Consider the following 21,810-nt stretch of genomic DNA (forward strand, 5'->3'; position numbering starts at 1 on the left):
CACTTTGCCTCTTGTATTTCTCTTTATCCTAAGGAATAGCTCCCTTCCACCATGGACACCCACCTTCTTGTAGGAGAGGGCTTTGTTCTTCTTTGCAGGCCCTCATGATGGTATAGATTTTATCTATGTGTGTGTGCCTGGATGTAAAAACCAGTGTTCCTTCTGGGGATGATTTGATTGATGTATACACTGAAAACATCTTTAATAATTTAATGCCTACTTCAAAGGAGATTACACCAAAAAGCACATTGCTTCTCATTTATTCATTAAAGATCTGTCATAGCAGCATTTTTGCCCTGAATTGCAGTGTCATTGTAATAATAAATTTTGTTTTATACTCAGTATATTTTAAAGGACTATAAGCCTTTTAACTAATGTTACTGTCTTATTTAAATTGATCAAATTGGTATTTCGGCACCATGATCTTGCATTTCTTGAAGCGAGCTAACTAGATGTGGATTTGTTTGATGACTACGGCAGTAGCTGTGCTCGGAGAGTCTAACAGAAGTAATGGGCTGGAGACGCGGCCCTGCTTGTTTGTGCTGCTCACAGGAATGAGAGTGAAGGGGACAGAGCCTGAATGTGGGGCTTCCTTCCCCTGCAAAAGAGATTAGGGCATTTAGCAGCCCTTTCCATTAAAAGGAGAAAAGAAGTAAATATGTTTGGGAATGGGGAGTGAAGAAAGGGGTAAGATAGGAAATACAAACTAAAAACCAAAGCACATTTTGCAACTTATAGGTATAAACCCAGATGTCAAGAAAGGAAAACAGACTTTTTCCCATTCAGAAAGGAGGTAGTCAGTCACCTTACCAGAGTTTATCAAGCCCTTGTAATATATTCCCAGAGAGTCAAGGAACATATTCAGATTTTTAAATGATTACAACAAATTTTGAGGGTTTTTTCTTTGAATATTTTACTAAGAAAATATAACCTGTCTTTAAATCAAAACTAAAAGTTGCCCTGAATAGGGGAGTGTAAGCACAGTGAGGATTATAACAATTTTAGGAGAGTGATCTGCATTTATCCAATTCTCAGAGATAATTTAAAAAGAAATCTTATTGGCCATTAGTGCTATAGTATTTCTGAATTTTTTTGAAATGTACTGCTCCAGGTACTCTGCCTAAAAAACTCAGTAGTGTTTCCTCCCTAAAGCAGTGCTGCCTACTGCAGATGTACCACTGAAAGTACATTTCCTACCACTGAAAGTACACCTGAGCGTGCTCACACGGCAACGAGGTAACGTAGTGTCATCTTCCTTGGTTTGTTTAAGGGACAATGCTGGAACTTTGGGGCTAGGACTGATCAGGGTCAGATCCTAGCCCTGCTCGTTCACCTGTGTGTGATGCTGGAAGCATTGAGCAATCCCTCATGCTCCTTATTTGTGAAGTAGGTATTAGAAGCATGCTTCGTGGGTTTGCTGTGAAGGTTGCATGAAATGATGAGCACTGAGCATGACCTTTGGCTCAGACAGGTGGCAAGTACACTTCTTGTCTATTTTCTTCACCCACAAACACCATTCATACCAGGTTTTGGAAGTCTCAGTGACCAGACATGTGAGAGCTGGCAGCAGACTGCCACATCCCACCTTGAATGCCCCTTTCCTGACTCGTGCCCTTACTGCCCTTACTGGTCACTCTCCTTGTGCCCTGTTATAACACAGTTGTTACCGCACTACTTTGAGCTCTTTGTTGTCACAAATGTTGTGTTTGTCTCCTAATGCCCAGCATCTGGGGCATAGCTTAGCACAGACCAGTGCTCTAGGCCTGTTTGCTCAAGTCATGGTGACTGAGAGCCCCGCAAATGTCTGCTAGGGTCCTCTGGTGAGTGTCCCCTAAATCCCTCAGAGCTACCAGGAAGGGACCTTGCTGTCTCTGGGTCTTTTCCTGTCTCCTCTGACATGTTAGTGGAGAGCCACCCACAGTGCTTCTCTGACTGGGCTCCTCATTCCAGCCTACTCTCGTCTGGAGTCCCCTGCTGACTTCATGTCTTATGTGACTTGCATAAGGTCTCTGACTTCCTGGTGCTGTTTCCTTTCTGGCCCCCCAGAAGCCTTTGCTCATCAGTGGTGTCTGACCCAGAACGTTCAATCAATTCTGTTTTTATAATGACAGTGCCCACCCTTTTCTTTGCCAAACTCCTCTGCTCCTCACTTAAAGTGTGTCTGCCTCACGGCGTGGTCACATTTGTCCCTATAGAGTAGGGGTGGGACATGGGTGTAGAGATGGGGATATACTGTTTTCTTTTATTTTTTATTCTATTTTTCCCATTACTATTTATCTCCCTTAAAGCCCCCTCCTCCCTGCAATTACCACACTGTTGTCCATGTCCATGAGTACTTTTTGCTTTTTGCTTAATCCTTCTAGCCCATAACCTCCCCCCATGATTGTCATCTTGCTCTCTCTTATGAGTCTGTCTCTATTTTGCTTGTTAGTTCAGTTTGTTCATTAGATTCCACAAATGAGTGAAATCATATGGTATTTGTCTTTCTTCCACTGGCTTATTTCACTTAGCATAATGTTCTCCAGGTCCATCCATAGTTTGGCAAAGGGTAAATTGTTCTTCTTTTTCACGGCCAAGTAGAATTCCATTGTGTAAATGTCCCATAGTTGTTTTATCCATTCATATATTGATGGACACTTGGGCTGCTTCCGTATCATGGTGACTGTAAATAATGCTGCAGTGAACATAGGAGAGCTTCTCTTCTTTTGAATTAGTGGTCTGGGTTCCTTCAGATATATTCCCAGAGGTGGGATAGGTGGGTCAAAAGGCAGATCCATTTTTAATTTCTTGAGGTATCTCTATACTGTTTTCCACAGTGGCTGTGCCAATCTGCCTTCTCACCAATAGGGAAAAAGTCTTTCCCTTTCTCCACATCTTCACCAGTATTTATTTGTTGATTTATTGATGATAGTCTGACTGGTGTGACTGACTATCAGTGATAGTCAGTGATTATCTGACTGACTATTGGTCACTATCATTGTGACTTTAATTTTCATTTATCTGATATGATTAGTGACATTGAGCGTCTTTTCATATGTCTATTTGCCATTTGAGGAATATACTCTTTTCAATTCTGGGAGATTTTACTCATCTTTATTCATTTAAGTCTTAGGCATAAACACCAGAAATGTTTAGCGAGCATTGTGGGTTACATTTCATGAACCTTTTGTCCTTCTGTGCCATCTGGCAGATCTGCTTCCCTTCCGCCTTAGCTTCTGCCCAGCATTTGGCCTTCCCAAGGGCCTTGCCCTGGTCAACACGCTCAGGCATGGTCAGGGCCCTACCCACACTGTTCGACGTGAAGCATCTGAATGAATATTTGAAAGATGCAGCCTCACTGTACTATTTATTATTATTAATCTGCATGATGACAAACTCCATATTTTTGTAATATCTTAAAAGCAAGTATTTTTTCCTTTATTTTAAAAAGTGCATCTTTGATATCATGTAATCAAATTTGAGACTTTATTTTTGACAGAACATAGGAATTCATGGTTCAACTTTTTCTTCTTCAAAATAATGTTGTGTGGAATTTTACCCTGAATTTTTAGTCTACTTCTTTACTTCTAAAACTGAAAGCTTATGTTGACTCATTATGTGAACTGTTAAGACCATTAAGAGTTCCATAACAAGTATTTGGGCCGGGAGAAGAGAACAGACTTTCAGAGCTGGAGGGGAGGTCAAGGTTAACTGTGTTTCAAACCCTCACTTCACAGATGCCAGAGGATTAAGCAATCCATCCAATGTCAGACAACTGGAAAGAGGCAGGTCTGCATTCCTAACATTCTATGTTTTTTCTACATAGCCTACCCCCCAAAAACTATTATTTTATTGGACAATCACAAAATATAATAGCTCCAGGAAAGAATATATTATAACAAATGGGAAGGGATTTTAATGTGCTTTTTTTTTAAGGATTTGTGATGTGCCAGGCACTGTATATAACTTGTTTCATTTGGTCCCCATGGAAGTTTTATTGTATTTCCACTTTATAAGTGGGAATCTGAAACTCACAGGAGTTAGGTAAAGCCAGTAAGTGCCTGGCTGGGACTTGACCCTGAGTCTTTCTCCCTCCAAAGCCTTGGCTCAGGAACTCAGCCTCCTGCTCTCTTTTAAAGCAGGCTTACATGCATCCAAATAACAGTAAACATGCCTAATTATACTTTTAAAAGTACTTGAGCATTTATTATTTTTATAGAAAGGACTAATAGTTTCCCAGTCTCGTATATGCATAACAATCAATTTTGGTATTTGGAGGTATACTGTCAACTTTCTTGAGCATCGTGTAGAAAAGTGGCCACATCTGGTGCTAGAAAATCTAGTGGATTCACATCCTGGTGCCGTTACCATTGCCCTCTTTGTATTTAGAGATGTAAATACACATTAGGCACCAGTGGGGGGATATTCTCTCCACCAAAACTTTCTCTTACCTCCTCCTCTGGGCCAGACACTCCGCTGGCCATCAGGAAGGACCTTGCAGCATAGATTTCTCTCTGCCATGGGGATTAAGAGCATTGGTTTGGGAGTCACATGCTTAGTTCTAATTCTGGCCCTTCCATTTAGAAACAGTGGGATCTTGAATTAGATATTTGATATCTTTGTACCTTCGTTTTCTTACCTGTGAAATAGGAATAAATACCAACCTCACAGGAATGTTGGGAGGATTAAATGAGAATACATGTATGAAGACTGGCATTCATTAGGCACTCAGTAAAGGTTAACACAATATATACAGTAAAGTATTAAGCAAATATGAGGAAGTTTTACATAATAGTTATTATGTTACAGTCAAGTAAACTAAACATTATTATAATATGCAGAAAATGTCTGTTACACTTTTTACTGTAACCCATTATTTCTTTTGATCCATCAGAGGCTAGCAGAAATAGTAGATGAGGAAGAAGATGGAGAGAAAGAAAGCAAGGATGCAGAAAAGAAAGAAGAATTTTCAGGAATGAATGGTGAAGTTGAAGAGGAAAGAGGTGAGGAGGCTACAGCTGCCTCTGAGCAGGCCGAGGAGATGCCGGGGCACCAGGATGAGCCGGGAGGACCTGCGCGGGTCAGTGGAGGCACCGATGAAGAAAATGGTGAGGAACTGGACCAGGTCAACAGTGAGCTTCAAGAGGCAGTGGAGAAGGAAATAAAGTCTCAAGGAGCACCTGGCAGTGGACAAGAGGAGGTATTTCTATTGCTTTTGCTCACTTGTGTGCATGCATGAATGTGTGTGCTCACTTAAGGAGTTATTCTGGCACTTAGGACTTGCACTGGAACCACTTGTGGAGTAGGGGATGGTCAGTGCCATTTACTTGACTATATTATTTTAGTAAGTTAAGAAGTACTCTCCACCACATTATAACATTTGGATGTTATAATCCAAATCTGGCAGTTTATATGTCCATCCTTGTTGTCATCCATCCATTCATCCATCCATCTGTCCAACCATCCATCCATCCCGTCCATTTCCTACCTTATTCCACAAAAAAATTATGGAGCCTCCTAAGAACATATACAACAAAAGAAAGACATACAAGTAAGAAGTACAATTGAGTTAAGACCAGGGAAGTTATAAACCAGCAAAGACTGTCAAAACCAGTGAGACACAGACATGATTTAAACAACATTGTCTCTGTTATGGGTGACTTATTTACTCTCTAGAAATATTACACTTTAGTTTGTTTAGTCCACTTTAAATGGATTAATTGAATTAAGTGCACAATATTCCAAGTACTTAGTAAAATACAGTACCATTCATTACACACCAAGGGGAAGGAATACATGTTGGAGACTCCCGCCCAGCCTGTTTTCCTACCACAGCCCCAGAGCAGGATATTCTCAAGTCCTGCCATTCCTCCGTGGGACTGACAAGGTTTGACATGATGGGTTAAGGTAGATGCCAGTGATGAACAGACTGAAGTTGAGTCTTTCAGAAGAGGCCAGTGTGCCCCACAACATTCTCACTATCTGCTTGTGCCCTTCCTTCTGGTCTGTCCAGCAGCTCAGGGCCCTCCTCCCTCATGTGGGTCTTGGTCTCTTCATCCCCAACAACCCCGTGTGATGAATGGGGTCTTCTTGATTGTTGCTTAGTGATTCATCTGACCTTTCTTAGGGAGACCAAATTTAGTAATGGTAAAATGCAAAATGTTTTTGTGGCCACATTTGAGTAACCAGTCCCAAGTTATCTATAATCTACTGTATGGTTTATACTAAAACACTCTTAACGTCTAAATCAAAACACTCAATGTGTTTCATCTTTTCTGAGCATGAGGTAATCACAGTCCAATTCTGTAAGAAATTTCTCATGTACAGTTCTACATGGTTATTAAAATTTAAGTAATTCTGAAGTTGTGTGTAGCTAAATTAAAAAAGAATTCAGTCAATTACATGATTTCCTTTATCTCCATAAGGAAACAATTAATTTCCCAGGGAAGTCAAAAGAAAAAATGTTTTTCAAGGGAAGCAAAATTTCTTGTGTGAGGGTTCATGTAGGAAGCACACCGATATAGTGCATCTTCAGGGTCCTAAGCTCTTTGTTATCATGGTGGCCTTTGGGGAACGTTTACAGCATAAAATCAAAGTATAAATTCTATGCGGGACAGACATTAAAATCCAATTATGCATCTTTTTCCAGTGGTTCAGCTTCATTTGATGTTATAATCAAATGGAGCAATGCCAAATGGTTTTTTATAGAAGTAAATAGATTGTATGCCCTTCCATTCCATAAATTTAACTTTTAAAAACAGGCCTTTCATAGGAATTGGGTAGCATTCAAGATCAAGGTTATATCATTTGAAGTACAGGTGTTAATGGTATGTATTGAGGGCAAATCTAAAATCTTGGGAAGCAAATGAACAAGGGCCTAATGTGTGACTAATTAGGGATTTTTAGGACTATACAACTGCCTAAGACAGAGCAGTTACCCACAAGAGATTCAACCTTATTGGCCTCATCTCTCTTATAATGGTGCTGTATTTGTTTTCATTTTATTCATATTAGTATAGGTGCACTTTAAGCATACCGATTATATGGAAAACCAGATTTACATAAATTATTAATTATACATTAATAATCAACTTTTTCAAAAGAATTCTTTACTTATAAAATGACTAAAAATTTAGTGTGCCATGTAACATTTTATTCCATATAATAGTTCTTCGGGACAGTGTGACATGATTATAGGAAAACAGCAGGAAACACATGACAAATACAGAATAACCACCTGCCGTTAACTGAGCTTGTACTGTGTTCATGATGGTTGAGACACTTCAAAAGAGAACAATGTGAAGAGATGGTTCCAGCAACCTTTCTGTTTAAGAGCATAAACCACAGCGTGCAGGGAACGGGCCCTGGAGCTCACCCCATCCTCCCCACACTGCTGGTGCTGTGGGGGCTGAGGGGCCTCCAGGACTCCACGGAGCAGAGCTTGAGGAGCACCTAATTCTAACCTCACCCCCTTGGTTTTCAGTCTAGTGGGGAAAGACAAATTAATAATCAGTGAGACCATGTCATTAATACATATGAGGCATCCAAGTGGCAGGGACAAAGGCTGCTGCTGGAGAAATGCTGCCTCTGTGTTTTCATATCCTGTTCTACTCTTATCTGCTTGATACTTTGTGCTGCTTGGTGCCATAGTCACAAAGAAATGGAGAATCCTAGTAGAGAACTAACAGAAGAATAGCTAGCATGGGACTGGATTAATGTGACACAGGGGTAGAATTGCTACATTTTTCTCTTTGCTCTGAAAATGCTAAAATGAAAAATATAAACATGCTGTTGAAAAGAAAAGCTCAAAAAATAAAGAAAAACATCAAGAGAAAGAAAAAGCCCTCAAAAAGTGCTCAAGAAATAAGTCTCTGCCTTTAAAGCACAGAGTGGATTCTGGCTCCACAAAGGGCTTCTGCGCAGTGGTGTGGACACGGGTGTGTCTGCTGGGTGATGATTCACTTAAAAACACAGCTACCCAATTTCGGTTCTTAACTGAGTATTTATATGGTTAAATGGAATACTGAGCAATTTTTTTCTTGTAAGTTTTATTACCTTTGCAACTAAAGCACTAAATATCTTTGTTTTGATCTGTTTTCCTCCAGGCTGACTCAGACCCTCAAAGACCACCAAGGCCAGAAGTAAAGATCACTGGTCCACAGGAAAATGACGACAATGAACAAAACAAGGACTGTGCTGTTGTAGCATAGATGACTTTTAAAAAGAGAGTGTGATCATAAGAAAAATGAAGGGTTATAGTACTTGAATAACACATATAGTTATTGCTAAACATAACATGACAGTGTGGTTAAAAATTACTTACTGGATTGTAAAATTAGAGACCAAATGGAAAGATTAGATAATTTTGAATAACTACTGAAGGAGAGTGACTTCTTATGGTTGTGTTCTTCAAAGTCACTTAGTAAAATAAGAGAGGAGTGGTGGAGGAGGATCTGGCCGGGAGGCAGCTGGGCACTGGTTTCTGTAAAGAGTGAAGAAACGGGATTACTCCTGTTGCCTAGTTTCCCACATAGTTAGAGGTAAAGTTGTTAGATGGCAGCATGGGCTAAAGCACTGACCTGAGAAGGCATAGTTTTAAATGATAATGGGAAAGCATGTATTATTTTTAAGCAATAACTCTTGAATAAACAAATTATAATTTAGTTGCAGAGATAATTTGAAGATGGCAATAGATTGAAATGTTTCCATGACTTGTTGACATCCTGTTCTTTCTTCCTCCGTAGCCAGAATCCACCTACAAAGAATGAAAAAGAATGTGAGCGATTCATTTTGGAAGGAGGACATATTCATTTAGTGTATTAGTGATTCATATTGTCGTGTTCCTTCCTTAAGTGCTTCAGGTTTTAGTCCTTGTGGCTTTCAGGACGGAAGTATAAAGGAACATCCAATTATATTACTGAGGCTGGCTGGCTGGTTTGCAAGTTCCTAGTATCCCATGGATTTTCACTGACCCAGTCTACCTTTACCAGTGATACACCTCCCTACTTCCTCATGGTAGGAAGCTCAATATTGGCTGTTCCAAAGACTGAATTTTGCAAAAGGAAAATGTAGGCTTATGATGAGTTTCTCATGCTCAATTTCACTTGCTTTTTGCCTTATTTCTGTTAGCAGACTGTCTTGTTACATTTTGTCTCTAAGGATATCAGCAAATACTTATTTTCAAGCCAGTTATAGTTAGACTTGCTAGCATATTCCTTTCTATATAATTAGAAATTATCTGACAGAAATTATTTTAAAAAGTTTAAAATTGGTATAATGAAACTAGTTCCAAATGACTAGTTTGTGGGATTAATAACTCGCAATTGCCTTGTTAGATATATAGGGGGAAAAACATATAAATAATATTTTTGTTATGTAGAAATGATAAATTTGAAATTTAAACTGCTAATGTTTTCATAGAATTCATTATTAACTATAAGTTTAAGATATTTCCCCTCCAGTTTTTATAACCAACCATTTGGAATCAGAGTAGTTATATAAAATACTTAATAATGCTATAGAAAATGGATATATTTTTCCTAGCAGCTACTTCAATATTGTCCACAAATAGGAAGTGTAAGTGGAGACTATAATGTAACAGTATTAGAAAGAAATAATGATATGAATATATTAATCTGGGAGGTTGAATTATAGATGAAGCGCTATATTTCTAGCTTGAAATCTAGGCTGTCTACTAGTATGCGTATTGTCAAATGGGATGATAAAATCGCCACAGACGACAAGCAACAATCTTGTGTTGCTAGGGAAATAGACTACCTGGTTTTTCAATGTTAAATTCCCATACTGGGCCTGGGTTAATGATTTTAAATCATCTATAAAAATAAGGGATTAAATATAAGAAATTATATAACTAATTATCAAGGCAAATTTTTCTTTCTTTAATGAGATTTTCTCTGTTTTCCTTTCATTAAAGATATTCTGTCTTGTTTTCCGCCTTTTCTTCATCATCCTATAAAGCTTAGGTTTTCAGGAGCTTTTTAAAATCATACTAAAGGAAAAGTATATTGTTTTACATTAAAAACAAAGTTTTGTAATCTTTTTGCAAAGTTTCGTATTTCACATTTATTTCAAGAAGGTGATAGGCCACACTGTGATCTAGCTTGAGGGGATGAACAACTAGTAATCACTTTTAAAAAAGAATAAAATATGTTATCTAACCAATGAAAACTATGGACATCATTTTGGAGATGATTTCAACATAAATAATGAAAGTTAATGCACCTCACAAATGTGGACGTTTTCTCCGTGGGAAGGGCCGCTGCTGGGGCAGAGTGGCCCCACACCCGGAGGCTCCCGCAGGGTGGAGACCGTTGCCTGTGGAGCAGTGGAGATCTCCGTTAGGCTTCAGTTAGGGGTTGGGTTTCCCAGAGCGAGGATGCTATGGAAACTCATGTGGCTTTTATGTGAGAACCAATAGGACGCTTTAAGGTGTTAGCTTTTATGATAGATTTCATAGTTTTAATTTGATGGAACTCTTGTTAATCTTCATTGGTTTTATGACATTTGTAAACAAATGGTTTATCAGTTGAATTAAAACATCAAAGTTTTGCAGATCAAGTGAAGGAGATTTTAACTAAAGTCATTTTCATGCTAAGGATATTTCACCTGTTTTATCATTTGTTAAGGTAACTATTGAGAGTTCATGGGCTTCTCATTACAAAACATGACATTATGATCATAAGATAACTTTTTACCCATTATTTTTTCCTGTGGCCATAAGGTGACTATTTATTAAAACATTTTTTGGTTATGTTTTTTGGGGACTATTAGAATTCCAGACTCATAGGAAGATTATGACAGTCCATGCATTCTGTTCTTTCTGAGTGGTACTGCCCGCTGTCGTCTGTAAAGACAGAACTGGCCTGTGCATGTGTGTGTGGCTCAGCGTCAGCCAGCACCTCTGTAGGCCCACGGTTGCGAAGACGCACTAATATGGAATTACTCATACTAGCTCTTCCAACTTACAGCTAATAAATCAACATCCTCAAACATTTCACTAAATAACCTATCTTCTTCACAAAAGATGAAGTTAATTCAGCAAGGAAACATTTATGTATTTAAAATTGTGGCTGAAGAGCAACAGGAGGGCATCTTTGTCTTGTTAACAGACTTTCCTAAAGAATTAGCTCTGTACTTTCATGTATTTTTTTTTTGCTCAGTACATAGCAAAAACAAAAATTCAGAAAGTAGAATAGATTAACTGCTAAACAGAAAGCATCACATCTGAACTGGTGCCAGTTAGAATAGAAATAGACTATATAGGCATACGCATATACACAGCAAATACTTATACAGATGCACTCACACACTTTAACATATTGAAAAGACCTCTTCATTATTAATGGAATAAAACTCTTGAGAGAAGCAATGCATTAAAAACATGGAGAGGAAATGCTAAAAAATGATGGACATTATGGTGCTTTAAGACTTGGTTCCCAAAGACTTTAAGAGATTTAAATTGCTCCTCAAAATAAGAAAGCCACCAGCATTTCAGTGAACGGTTTATTTTAGAGAGGGGTGAATATATAGAAATCTTATTTCCTGCAATAGTTACTGCATGTAGTTTTTTACTTTTTTGTCACCAGTCTTAAGTACCATATACTTTAAGTACAGGATATTTCGTACCAACACAGGCTCGGTCAGAAGGTTATTACTGCTTGTGAATGTGTGTGTGTGATTTACATGAATGTGTAGAGCACTCTTTGCTAACAAGCATCCAGATTCACTGCATAGTATAAAACTAGTCAACTCATGTTGAAGTTCAGCGCAGCAGCTGTGTAGCTTCCTTGTGTGAATGCAATGCCCTAGACTGGACTCATTTTTTAAAAGGTTAGTCTGTCATTCTAATGTGATGAACACATAAAGTTCTGGTTATTAAGTATCATGTGTGTAAATACTGTACGATTTTTGCTCCTCAGAAAACATTCTGGTGCATAGAAGGGTCTGATTTTTGCTCTTACCACATGCAATTAGGATATTTCCTGCCATGAAGTCTAAGTGACTTGGATGAAGAATGAAAGTGTGTCCCCACAAGCTGATAATGAAGAAAGATACTATTTACGAAGAGGCGTACCATCCTGTAGGATATGGGGAATTAGGAAAGAATTTAAAAATATCTGGATAACCATAAAACATCTATCAAAATAGGAGGTAACTAATGGAGCTAGCTCCATCAACTTAAGCCAAAACAATTTAGCTTAAATCCATGAATGGTACCAAATGAATTCTCTGTAGTTTCATCAGAATAAACCAGCTAGTGTAACTGAGTGAGTTGTTGTCACCAATACACTGGCATCTGAGAACATGGAACAACTGTAGTCAATTTTAGAAGACGTTTGGAGAAAATCAGTTCTGTGTTTTTGCTTCAATGCTTTCTTGTGCCTTAAATCTTTAATATATACAGTGAAAAGGGGTGGTTATCAATGTTGTAAGTGAAGTTCAAAATTCACTTAATTAAGTAAGATTAAGTTCATCCTTTTTATATGATTTATGTTTAGAACTTCTCTTTGTAAGAAAAATTGTTTTGATCAAATTTTGAGCATTAGGCTTTTCTTTATCAGTGCTTACCCTGAATCATTCAAGTGTACTGTATTTTATAAATAAATAGCTCTGTGTTTTTATAATTAAAATGTATCTGGATAGTTTATTGTTTGTTTATGATTTTGTGATGCTAATAGTTCATGTATTGATTCTTTGCATGACATTTTTCAAACACAATAGAAACTTGGTTTGAACCATGTAGAAATTTAACACATTAGATGATTCTTCTGTTTCTACTTGGCATGGATGTTAAACTTCATTATAAAGAAAACATCTTTATATCTATATATGCATGTTTAGTTGGCAAAAATTTTAGGTATATTTTTTAAAAAGAACTTTTTCTTTTATGAAATGGTATTAGAAAAACACAGGTGCAAAAATTTTGTTATGATAAAGATATATTTAAAAGCAAAGAATAAATTATGTGCATTACACATTTTGTAGTGATATAGCTATAGGAATAAATTCACAGTTTTACAAAAAGATTGGCTAAAATTATGCTTCCATTTGTGGGGTATGTACTACTGTCATTCTAAATGAATTCACTCCCTGAATACTTTAATTCAGAATGTTTGTTTTTTCTTCACATTTGAGAAACAAAAGCCATTAAGCACAAGCATTTGGCCTTCTCCATGTGTAGTAACGAAGCAAGTGTGATCAGGGACCCTCGCCGGAGAGGAGGTGGCACCTCAGCTCTGCGCGGTTGGCATTGCGTCTCCGTTATTCTGTGAGAGTGAAAATGCAAACCCCCACAGCAAAGGAGGCACCAGGTCATCAATGTCAACCCCTTTAGACTACGTGGCTAATCAATATTAGAAACCTTCCACAATGAACAATAATGGTAATTTCCCCAAGGCATTGTAAAATGGCTAGCATGCATTGGTTATAAAATTCTTGTTTATGAAAATAAAGATACAGGTCTCCTGCAGGTTTCCAAGTGTTTTTTCTTCCCCTAATGGGACCTTAATCTATTAAAATCATTGCAAAGGTCTCTCAAATGCCAATACAAACTTATTTTCCACTAAAGAGAAAAATGATACAGGGATGGCCTGCACTTCAAATGCATTGGTTAGTAATAAAAAGATGGTTTAAAAATGCTAAACAAAAACAAAACAAAGCACCAATAGGAATGTCCCCTCAGTTGCACTGTATCTGTTCTCCTTGGCTACAAATCCTCTCCCATCGTCATGCGCAATCTCAAACAGCCACGGTCTGAACAACCACCTGTGTGCTCTTGACTCCCAAATCTCTCTGGGCCTGACAGTGTCTCCCTGGGAGCTGCAGACCTGGTGTACAACTACCAGCTGGGTACCCCTCAGTCACCTCAACCTCAGATACTTTATTTTTTTGCAATATGTTTCTATTCTTACATTGGCTATCCTGGTTAATGATGCATCTTAGTGCCGGACTAGAGAATCATCTTAAATTATAGGAGTCATCTTAAATTATTGCCATTCTCTGTACGTCAACTCAGTCATCAAATTTTATATCATTTGCTTATCTAATTCTTAGAAATGTGAGTTCACGGTGTATTAGTAGGTATTTTCCTGATCCTGTTTATTGGTCATGAGGGTTCCTCTTTATTGATTTACATGCTTATGTCATTTTTTTCTACTAGGTTTTGGGCTTTATGTTATTACTCTGAAGGGCTTCTTTATATATCCTTATAACCTCAGCTGGTTATGTGCTTTATAAATATCTTTGCTAGTTTATGGTTTACTGCGTTTGCTTTTCTAAATGTGCTATTAGCCTAGAGATGTTTTTTATATTAATGTAGTCAAATATGTTAATCCTTGTTATAGTTATGGGGTTTTTTGTGGTTTACTTAAACATTTTGTCTGAACCTTGATATCAGTTATATACTATAATACTTTCTAATGTTTTTAAAGTTTTGTTTTCCACATTGAGGACTTCATCAGGCATGTATTTTTGTGTGCACTGGAGTTAGTCACCTATTTTCTTCTTCATGTGGATAACAACATATCTTAGCACCGTTTATTGAGCATGCTATCCTTCCCCCATGGATGTATAGTCAGAATGATATCAAGCACTCATGTGTTTGAGGGAAATTCTTGGCTCAAGATTGGAGGAGATTCCTATTATGGACTGAATTATGTTCCCCCAAATTTGTATGCTAAAGCACCAACCTCCAATGTAACTGCATTTGGAGACAGGTCCTTTATGGAGGCAAGTATGGTCTAATGGGGCCATATGGGTAGGACCCTTGTTCTGTTGGACTGGTGTCCTTACAGGACAGGAAGGGACACCCACGCTCACTCTTTTTTCCCCCAAGATTATCTATCTATTTATTTATTTATTAATAGCCTCACCCAAGGATGTGCTTACTGAATTTGTTTGTTTGTTTGAGAGAGAGATGGGAAGAGAGGGAGAGGAACACCAATATGAGAGAGAAGCACTGATTGGTTGCCTTTTGCATGCAGCCTGACCTGGACCAAACCTGCAACCCAGGCATGTGCCTGACCAGGATCGAACCCACAACCTTCTGGTTTACAGGATGACGCTCCAACCCAGTTGAGCCCCACTGGCCAGGGCAGAGCTCATCCTTGATCTGTGCACACACAGAAGGAAGGCCCGGCGAGGGTACAACCAGGAGGCATCCATCTGCAAGGCAGGAGGAGAGGACTTGTCAGAAACCAGAAACCAAATCTGCCAGCATTTTAGTTACAGGCTTCTGTCTCTAGACCTGTGAGAAGGTACATATCTGTTCTTTAAACCACTCAGTCTGTGATATTTTGTTATGGCAACCAGAGCAGACTAATCCAGATCCCTTCCCCTTGCTGAGTCCTAAATTATATAATAGGAGTTACTTTATTTAGTATTTTCTTGGTAAGTGAATATTACAAGAGAAGATATTAGTTTAGAAGTTTTTTCCCCCACAAATTCTCTTGGTTTTATACTCAAGGTAACATTAAGTTTTTGCCTTATATTATCCATATTGATTTCTTAGTCTTCTGGTAATGAGCTTCCATCCTTAGAAGGGTGTGAGATGGGCGGCTGTGGTAGCGGAGACACGGGTCCAGAAAGGGCTGCCTGGGGTCCAGCTCTTCAGATGTAATCTGGGCACGGCTCCTTCCCTGTATCCAGGATGGCTGACAATAGTGAGGTACAATGGGGACCGTGTCCCACCTCCAGTATGGAAAGGTAGGGTTCCTCTCTAATAAAGAAAATAGCAAATAGCAAGCATAAAAAAAGATATTTACAAAGTGTAATATAAAAGGGCATTTCATACTCCATGTGTATTCCTTCCCTTTATTGTCACTTTTAGATAAGATCTTCTGGGGTTGGAATGGCCCAAGCCCACGGATACCCAGCTCTCCTTGTGGCAGCCCGTGAAGTCCCTGTGGCTTGTAGAGGCAGGAAGCGTTGTTCATGAAAAATGGCCTGGGGGACAGGGCTCACCCACAGATTCTCTGCTTGGTGTTCTGCTTCCATTTTCTTCCATCAGGACCCCTGTGCCAAAACTTCACTGAATTTTACATGATTGTAGCTGTATAGTAAGAAGTGATATCTGGTTGAGTGAAACTCTCAACTTTATTAAAAAAATATTTTGGCCATTTGCTATTAAATAAAAATTGAGGTTAATGTGTCAGATATTTCGAAAAAGTCTGTTGAGATTTTCATTAGAATGCATAGGTCTTTATAATTGAGATATCCTATCTATAAATTTGAAACATCCATTTATCAGGGTCTTAAAGTCCTTCCAAAATTTATATAATTTCTATTGTAAAGGTTTTGAACATCTTTTTAAAAAAAATATTATTCATTTATTTTTAGAGAGAGAGGGAGGGACAAAGAGAAGGAGAAAAACATTGATTTGTGAAAGATACTTTGGTTGCCTCTTGCATGCCCCCTATTGGGGACCTGGCCTGCAACCCAGGCCTGTGCCCTGACTGGGAATCGAACTAGTGACCTAATGGTTCACAGGCCGGCGCTCAATCCACTGAGCCACACTAGCCAGGGCAGGTCTTGAACATCTTATATTTCCTTCCAGGTAGCTTATAGTTCTGTGGCTATTGTGAATGCATTTTTAAAATTGTATTTTTTAATTATTGGTATCTCAGGATGTCATGATTTCTATAAATTGATTTTCTATTTAGCACCTCAATGAACTATTATTAGAAGTAATTTCTCTAGGATTTTTATGAAGACTATATTATCTACAAAAATAACATTTTTCTGTTTCATTTATAAAATCATTTTTTCTTATCTCATTGAACTAGATAGAGCAAACTGAGTGGAAGCAGTAGTGTGTATTTTTGTCTTCTCCTGACATTAAGAGAATGCTTCCAGTACTTAACATTAAATGTAGTATTTGCTTATATTTTTGGTACATACTTTATATCACATTAAATTTCCCTTTTATTTCTAGTTTTCTAAGGGTGGTTTTATTTGAAAATTCTGAAAGGATGAAAGACTCTGAATCCATTAAGGTTTTCATTATTTTTTCTTCAGTTTTTTAAATGTTGTGACTTACATAATTTTCCCCCTAATGTTAAACCATTCTTATGTTCTTAGATAACTGTGCTTATAGGCTCCTAGAAATGCCATGGACCTTTTGGCATCCACCCTAGCTTCTCGGTGGGGAAAAATCGACACAAAATAACAATCCACTCCTGCAACATCCACATTTATACAACCCTGGAGCATGGGTTGTGTGAATCCACTCTGCAGTCCACTCTGCAATCAGAGGATGTACATACAAGAACCTGAGACCTCCAGGGCAGTGGCAAAGAGACTGAAACCTCTCCAGAGACACCTCTACACCTCGGAGTACATCTGAGGCACAGTAATCCACAAAGAGCTCACAAAAACTGCGAGCCACCCAGGGAAGGGACCCTCATGGGATCCAGTCGACAGACAGTGGGGCAATAGACACCCAAGGGAGTAGAAATAATAACTTTTAAAGTCTTTTGGGTCTGTAATTAAATGTTAAAATCTAAACATGTTCAAAATTATTAAAATTATAAAAAGGAGAGAATACAGTAAAAGAGCAAGACCTTGAAATAGACAAAAGAATAAATTTGAAAAACAGAGTTTCTAAAATTGAACACCATTTATTCCAAGGTTTATTGAAATGCAATTGACAAGTGAAAATTATGTGCACTTAAGGTGTGCAATATAATGATTATATATACATACATTATATATATATGTATATATATATATATATATGATTACCAGAATCAAGCTAATTAACACTTCTGCAAAGGAGAAAATAATAGTAGCTACTTTGTTGACCTGGAGGATTTAGAGAGAGAATGCAGTTACAGCACTCAGCACAGAGCAAGCACAGCGCAGCTGTTAGATATTATAGTTATTAGCTTTCTGACTCAGTTTTTGGCATCATCCTTTGAAACACCTGCCAACTTTCCCTGGCTTCTAACTGCTTCTTTACTATCCACCTTTGAGCCAGAATCGATTCTTTATTTGTGCTTTTCCATTACTGACAAAATACTCCCCAAAGCTGCATTCGTCTGTACGTATATTACCTCGGACTGGCTAGGTTCACAGCCTTTGTCTATCACTAAAGCTGCTGATTAATTTTCAGGATGCGTCATGCAAAGAAGGGAAGACAGTGTTGATGGTGATGAGGGTATCCAGGCATATGTGCGTGCGTGCATGTGTGCAAGAGGGCTGGGTCAAGCTCTGTTGCTTGACATTTTCTCATCTTGGCATTGGTTTCGGGTAAGCTCTACAATATTGAACACACGATCTGCTTACATGTGAAATTCGGGGGTTTTGTCTTTGTATTTACCTTGGAGCCTTAATTACTGTGGATCATAGCCCAAGTGGCAAAGCCACAGACTCGCAGTAAGTGCATGTATATTGCAAGCTTTCTATTATGCAATATGGTTATTTTTCAAGTAGTCAGCATTACTAGCCTTGCTATGAAATCTAGTGGGTGACCAGGTACCTGTTTGGACATCACATTAATGTGAGGCTTTAAAGATACCATCTTTATCAGCAACAAAATGTTTATTGAGCTTCTTGCAATGGGCAGTGTTCTCCCTCCAGGCTCTGCTCCCTTGCCTCTCTGTCCCTCTGCCCGAAAGTGGCTCCGCTCAGTGACTGAGTCACCAGAGAGCTCTGTGCTTTCAGGTCCTCCTTCGTGTCTCTGGAAGGCAATCTCCACTTGGAAAATAAAATCGGAGATGGCGATTTGGGCTGTTGAGACAAGGAAAGGCAATTTTCCCTTCATTTCTAGGAGTGACATTTTTAAGTCCACTGAGATTGTTTCAAGGTCCATGTTCATTATATTCATTTTTCTGAAGAAAATTTCCTAGGAAGAGTATCTGGTTACTTGCCACAGAAATTGCTTTCTTCTCTTTGGCTGTAGACCATCATCCTCAAACTAATTTCCTGTTTAGTGTTCAATATTTGAAAGCAGGAAATTGTCACATAAATAGGAAGTTGGAGATGATGGTGGAAACACATTCAGAAGTTTGGTTGCTCAGGAAATCATTTTTGCCTACTTTATTAAGAACTAAAACCTTACTTAGCATTTCTCCTCTCATTCTTGTTTTCATCAATAGCAATTATCAAAAGAATTTGATTAAGTATTGAGCTCTGCTTGGCATTGTGAGGAAGTGATTTGGGCCCCTGTCCACTGGCAGCTTGTAACAACTGCAAAAACACAAAGTATTAATTGATACCTAGCTATGGAAGAACACTCTCCTAAACACCTTAGTGGTTTTTTTAAATTTAATTTTCATAGCAGCCACATAAGAAAGGTTCTATTATTCCATTTTATTGAAGTACATGGGACATGGAATAAATAATTTGCTCAAAATCACACAACTGGTACATTAAAGAGTCTGGTTTCACCCCTTCCCAGCTTACATTATCAATGTTCTACTGCCTTAGTGATCTAACCCCAGAAAGTGAGAAATATAGGAGTGTGCACCTATAGACGGAAGATATAAGTGTGGATTTATTACTGTACATTTTGCAGGAGGGGGGTGAGAAGGAAATCTGGGGCATTGCATCTCGAGTAGCACTTCCACTCTCTTCCAAAAAGTGAGCTTCCGTGGGGGAGACTACCCACTTGCAACTTGGTTGAAGGAACAGGGTGAGACAGATGGGCAAGCAGCTGGGGTTCTGTTGTAGAAAAGGAGCCGTTTGATGGGCCACATGGAGAGGTGCAGTAGTGAGGGCGGGGGCCCGTCAGCTGGTCTGCAGGAAGCAAGGGCAGCACCTCGCACAGACCCAGCTCCGTGGAAGGGGTTTGCTCAGCCCACCCAGCCAGTTCCGCTCAGCTCGGTGGCAGGGAGAAGCATGATGTGAAGCTGGCCTGACCGTGACACGGCCACAGCCTTTTGCATGTCACCAGAGGCAGGTGAGTTTTAATCAACCATCACACTTGTTTCAAGCTCTTTATGCTGATGTTGCAGCAACATAATCTAGTGACGCAAATGCCGTGTAGGAAGTCAATAAAGTCAGATTCTATTCTTGGTCTCTTCTGGGAGAAGTCACCAGCTGAAAGCAGCAGTCATTCCAAGTAGCTGAAAATAACTAACAAGACATTTTAATGAGTTAATAAATCTTTCTCACTGAACTACACGGGAAGACACGAAATGTTACACTCTAGCTACTCACCAGCCTTAATTAACTTGATGTTGAAAAGGTCACTGCCCTGTCTGGCAGGTTCCAAATCACTTCAGACTCGTCAGCAGGGCGGACTGTAGGACTGACAGAAAATGCGCATGCAGGTGAATACGGGCCTGGTGCCTTCCACCAGAGATGTAAATGGGTGTGTTTTTTTGTTTTGTTAAGATTTTATTTATTTATTTTTAGAGGGGAAGGAGAGAGGGAGAGAAACATCAATGTATGGTTGCCTTTTGTGCATCCCCTGCTGGTAGTTAGCCTGCAAGGAACCGGTTTGCAACCCAGGCATGTGCCCTGACTGGGAATCGAACCGCGATCGTCTGGTTCGCAGGCCCGCACTCAATCCACTGAGCTACGCCAGCCAGGGCTAAATGGGTGTGTTTTAAATGAGCTACACCCCAGCAGGCTAACAAGTGGCATTTATTAAGGGCTAGCTCTTTGTAAGTCACTCTTTCAAGTGTTTTAGATGCATTAACTTGTTTAATCCTCAACAGCAACCCTGGTAGGTACACACTGTTATAGTTTTGATAGTTGAGGAAACTGAGGCACAGGGAGTTGTAATGACTTGACCAAAGTTTTGCAGTCTGCAAGGTAACAGAGCCAAGACTTGAATGGATGGAGTCTGAGTCAAGAGTCTGCATGCTTAACGCCATGGCTCTCAGTCAGCTGAGAGCTGCCTCCCTCAGTCGGGTTGGGCTGCGCTCCCGTAGTTAAAAATGCACACGCCACCCTTGGGTTTTGAGGCACTGAAACCTTCCAGGAATTCCCATAAATGCATTTTAGGCTAGGTCAAAGCATCCAAGGCCCTCGGATGCTGCGTGGGGAATACAATTCTTACCAGTAGTGTACAAAGTGGTGGAGGTCACCAGGAGGTTGGGTTCGTAAGAAAAATCATTGCAGTTCTTTGAACCAAAACCTCGCAGCAAACATTTATTGAGCTTCTTCTGTAAACTAGATAGTGTTAAGTGCTGGGAAGAAGTACGAGTTAAGACATGGTATCGACCTTCAAGGACCTCACTGATGAGCAGATTTGCCCTTTATAAAATTTCTGAGAAAACAAAAAAATACTCTGCGCTGATCTTTTGTAAACTCAGCACTAAGGAGTCTCAACTTTATTACTTGCACTGAATTCACATGCACTAGTAACATGTATATTTCTTACTGGTTTTTTTAATGCTCTGTAAAGAGAGATGAGATGCAGCTACTTTCTCATCCTTTCTGGAAGACTCTATTCTCAGAGAGGGACGTCTTAGCATCAGCCCACCTGGGTGCAAATGCTACTTGATCACTTCTGGCTACTTACTCTTGGGTGACCCACTTCATCTCTCTGAGTCTAGCCTTCCTTATCAATAAAACAGAGAAAATAAAAGTGATTACCTTTTGAAATCTTTCAAGGATAAATTAAATGCAAAATTGCATGACAATGTTTATCATACTGCATGCAACAAAGAAAGCTTGCAATAAGTGCACGCTCTTCTGATTATTTTCTTGGCTTTGTTCCATTTCTGAGTCCCACCTCCTCAGGCAGTAGTTGGAAAGAGACTCTCCAGCAAAACAAAGATCGCAGATCCTCTCGTCTTCCCTTTTTCCCCAAGAGCAGAGAGTAAATTGGCCCGGGGGGGGGGGGCACAGAAATAACAAGCT

General features: G+C 39.1%; 1 protein-coding gene across 2 annotated transcripts in view; it reads left to right on the plus strand.

Moving 5' to 3' along the window:
* The window catches only part of DCDC2 (doublecortin domain containing 2), a 166,384-nt gene extending 153,547 nt beyond the window's left edge, over window positions 1-12,837 (plus strand). For both annotated transcript variants that reach the window (XM_037037198.1, XM_037037199.1), the window contains exons 10-11: window positions 4,874-5,179; window positions 8,085-12,837. In XM_037037198.1, the coding sequence (XP_036893093.1) occupies window positions 4,874-5,179; window positions 8,085-8,189 (411 nt within the window). In that variant the 3' untranslated portion in view covers window positions 8,190-12,837. The remainder of the gene's footprint in view (window positions 1-4,873; window positions 5,180-8,084) is intronic.
* The last annotated feature ends 8,973 nt before the right edge of the window (window positions 12,838-21,810 follow it).

This window comes from Sturnira hondurensis, unplaced genomic scaffold (assembly GCF_014824575.4).
Source record: "Sturnira hondurensis isolate 20B ecotype Veracruz unplaced genomic scaffold, ASM1482457v3 Scaffold0022910, whole genome shotgun sequence".
NCBI classification, from domain to species: Eukaryota; Metazoa; Chordata; class Mammalia; order Chiroptera; family Phyllostomidae; genus Sturnira; species Sturnira hondurensis.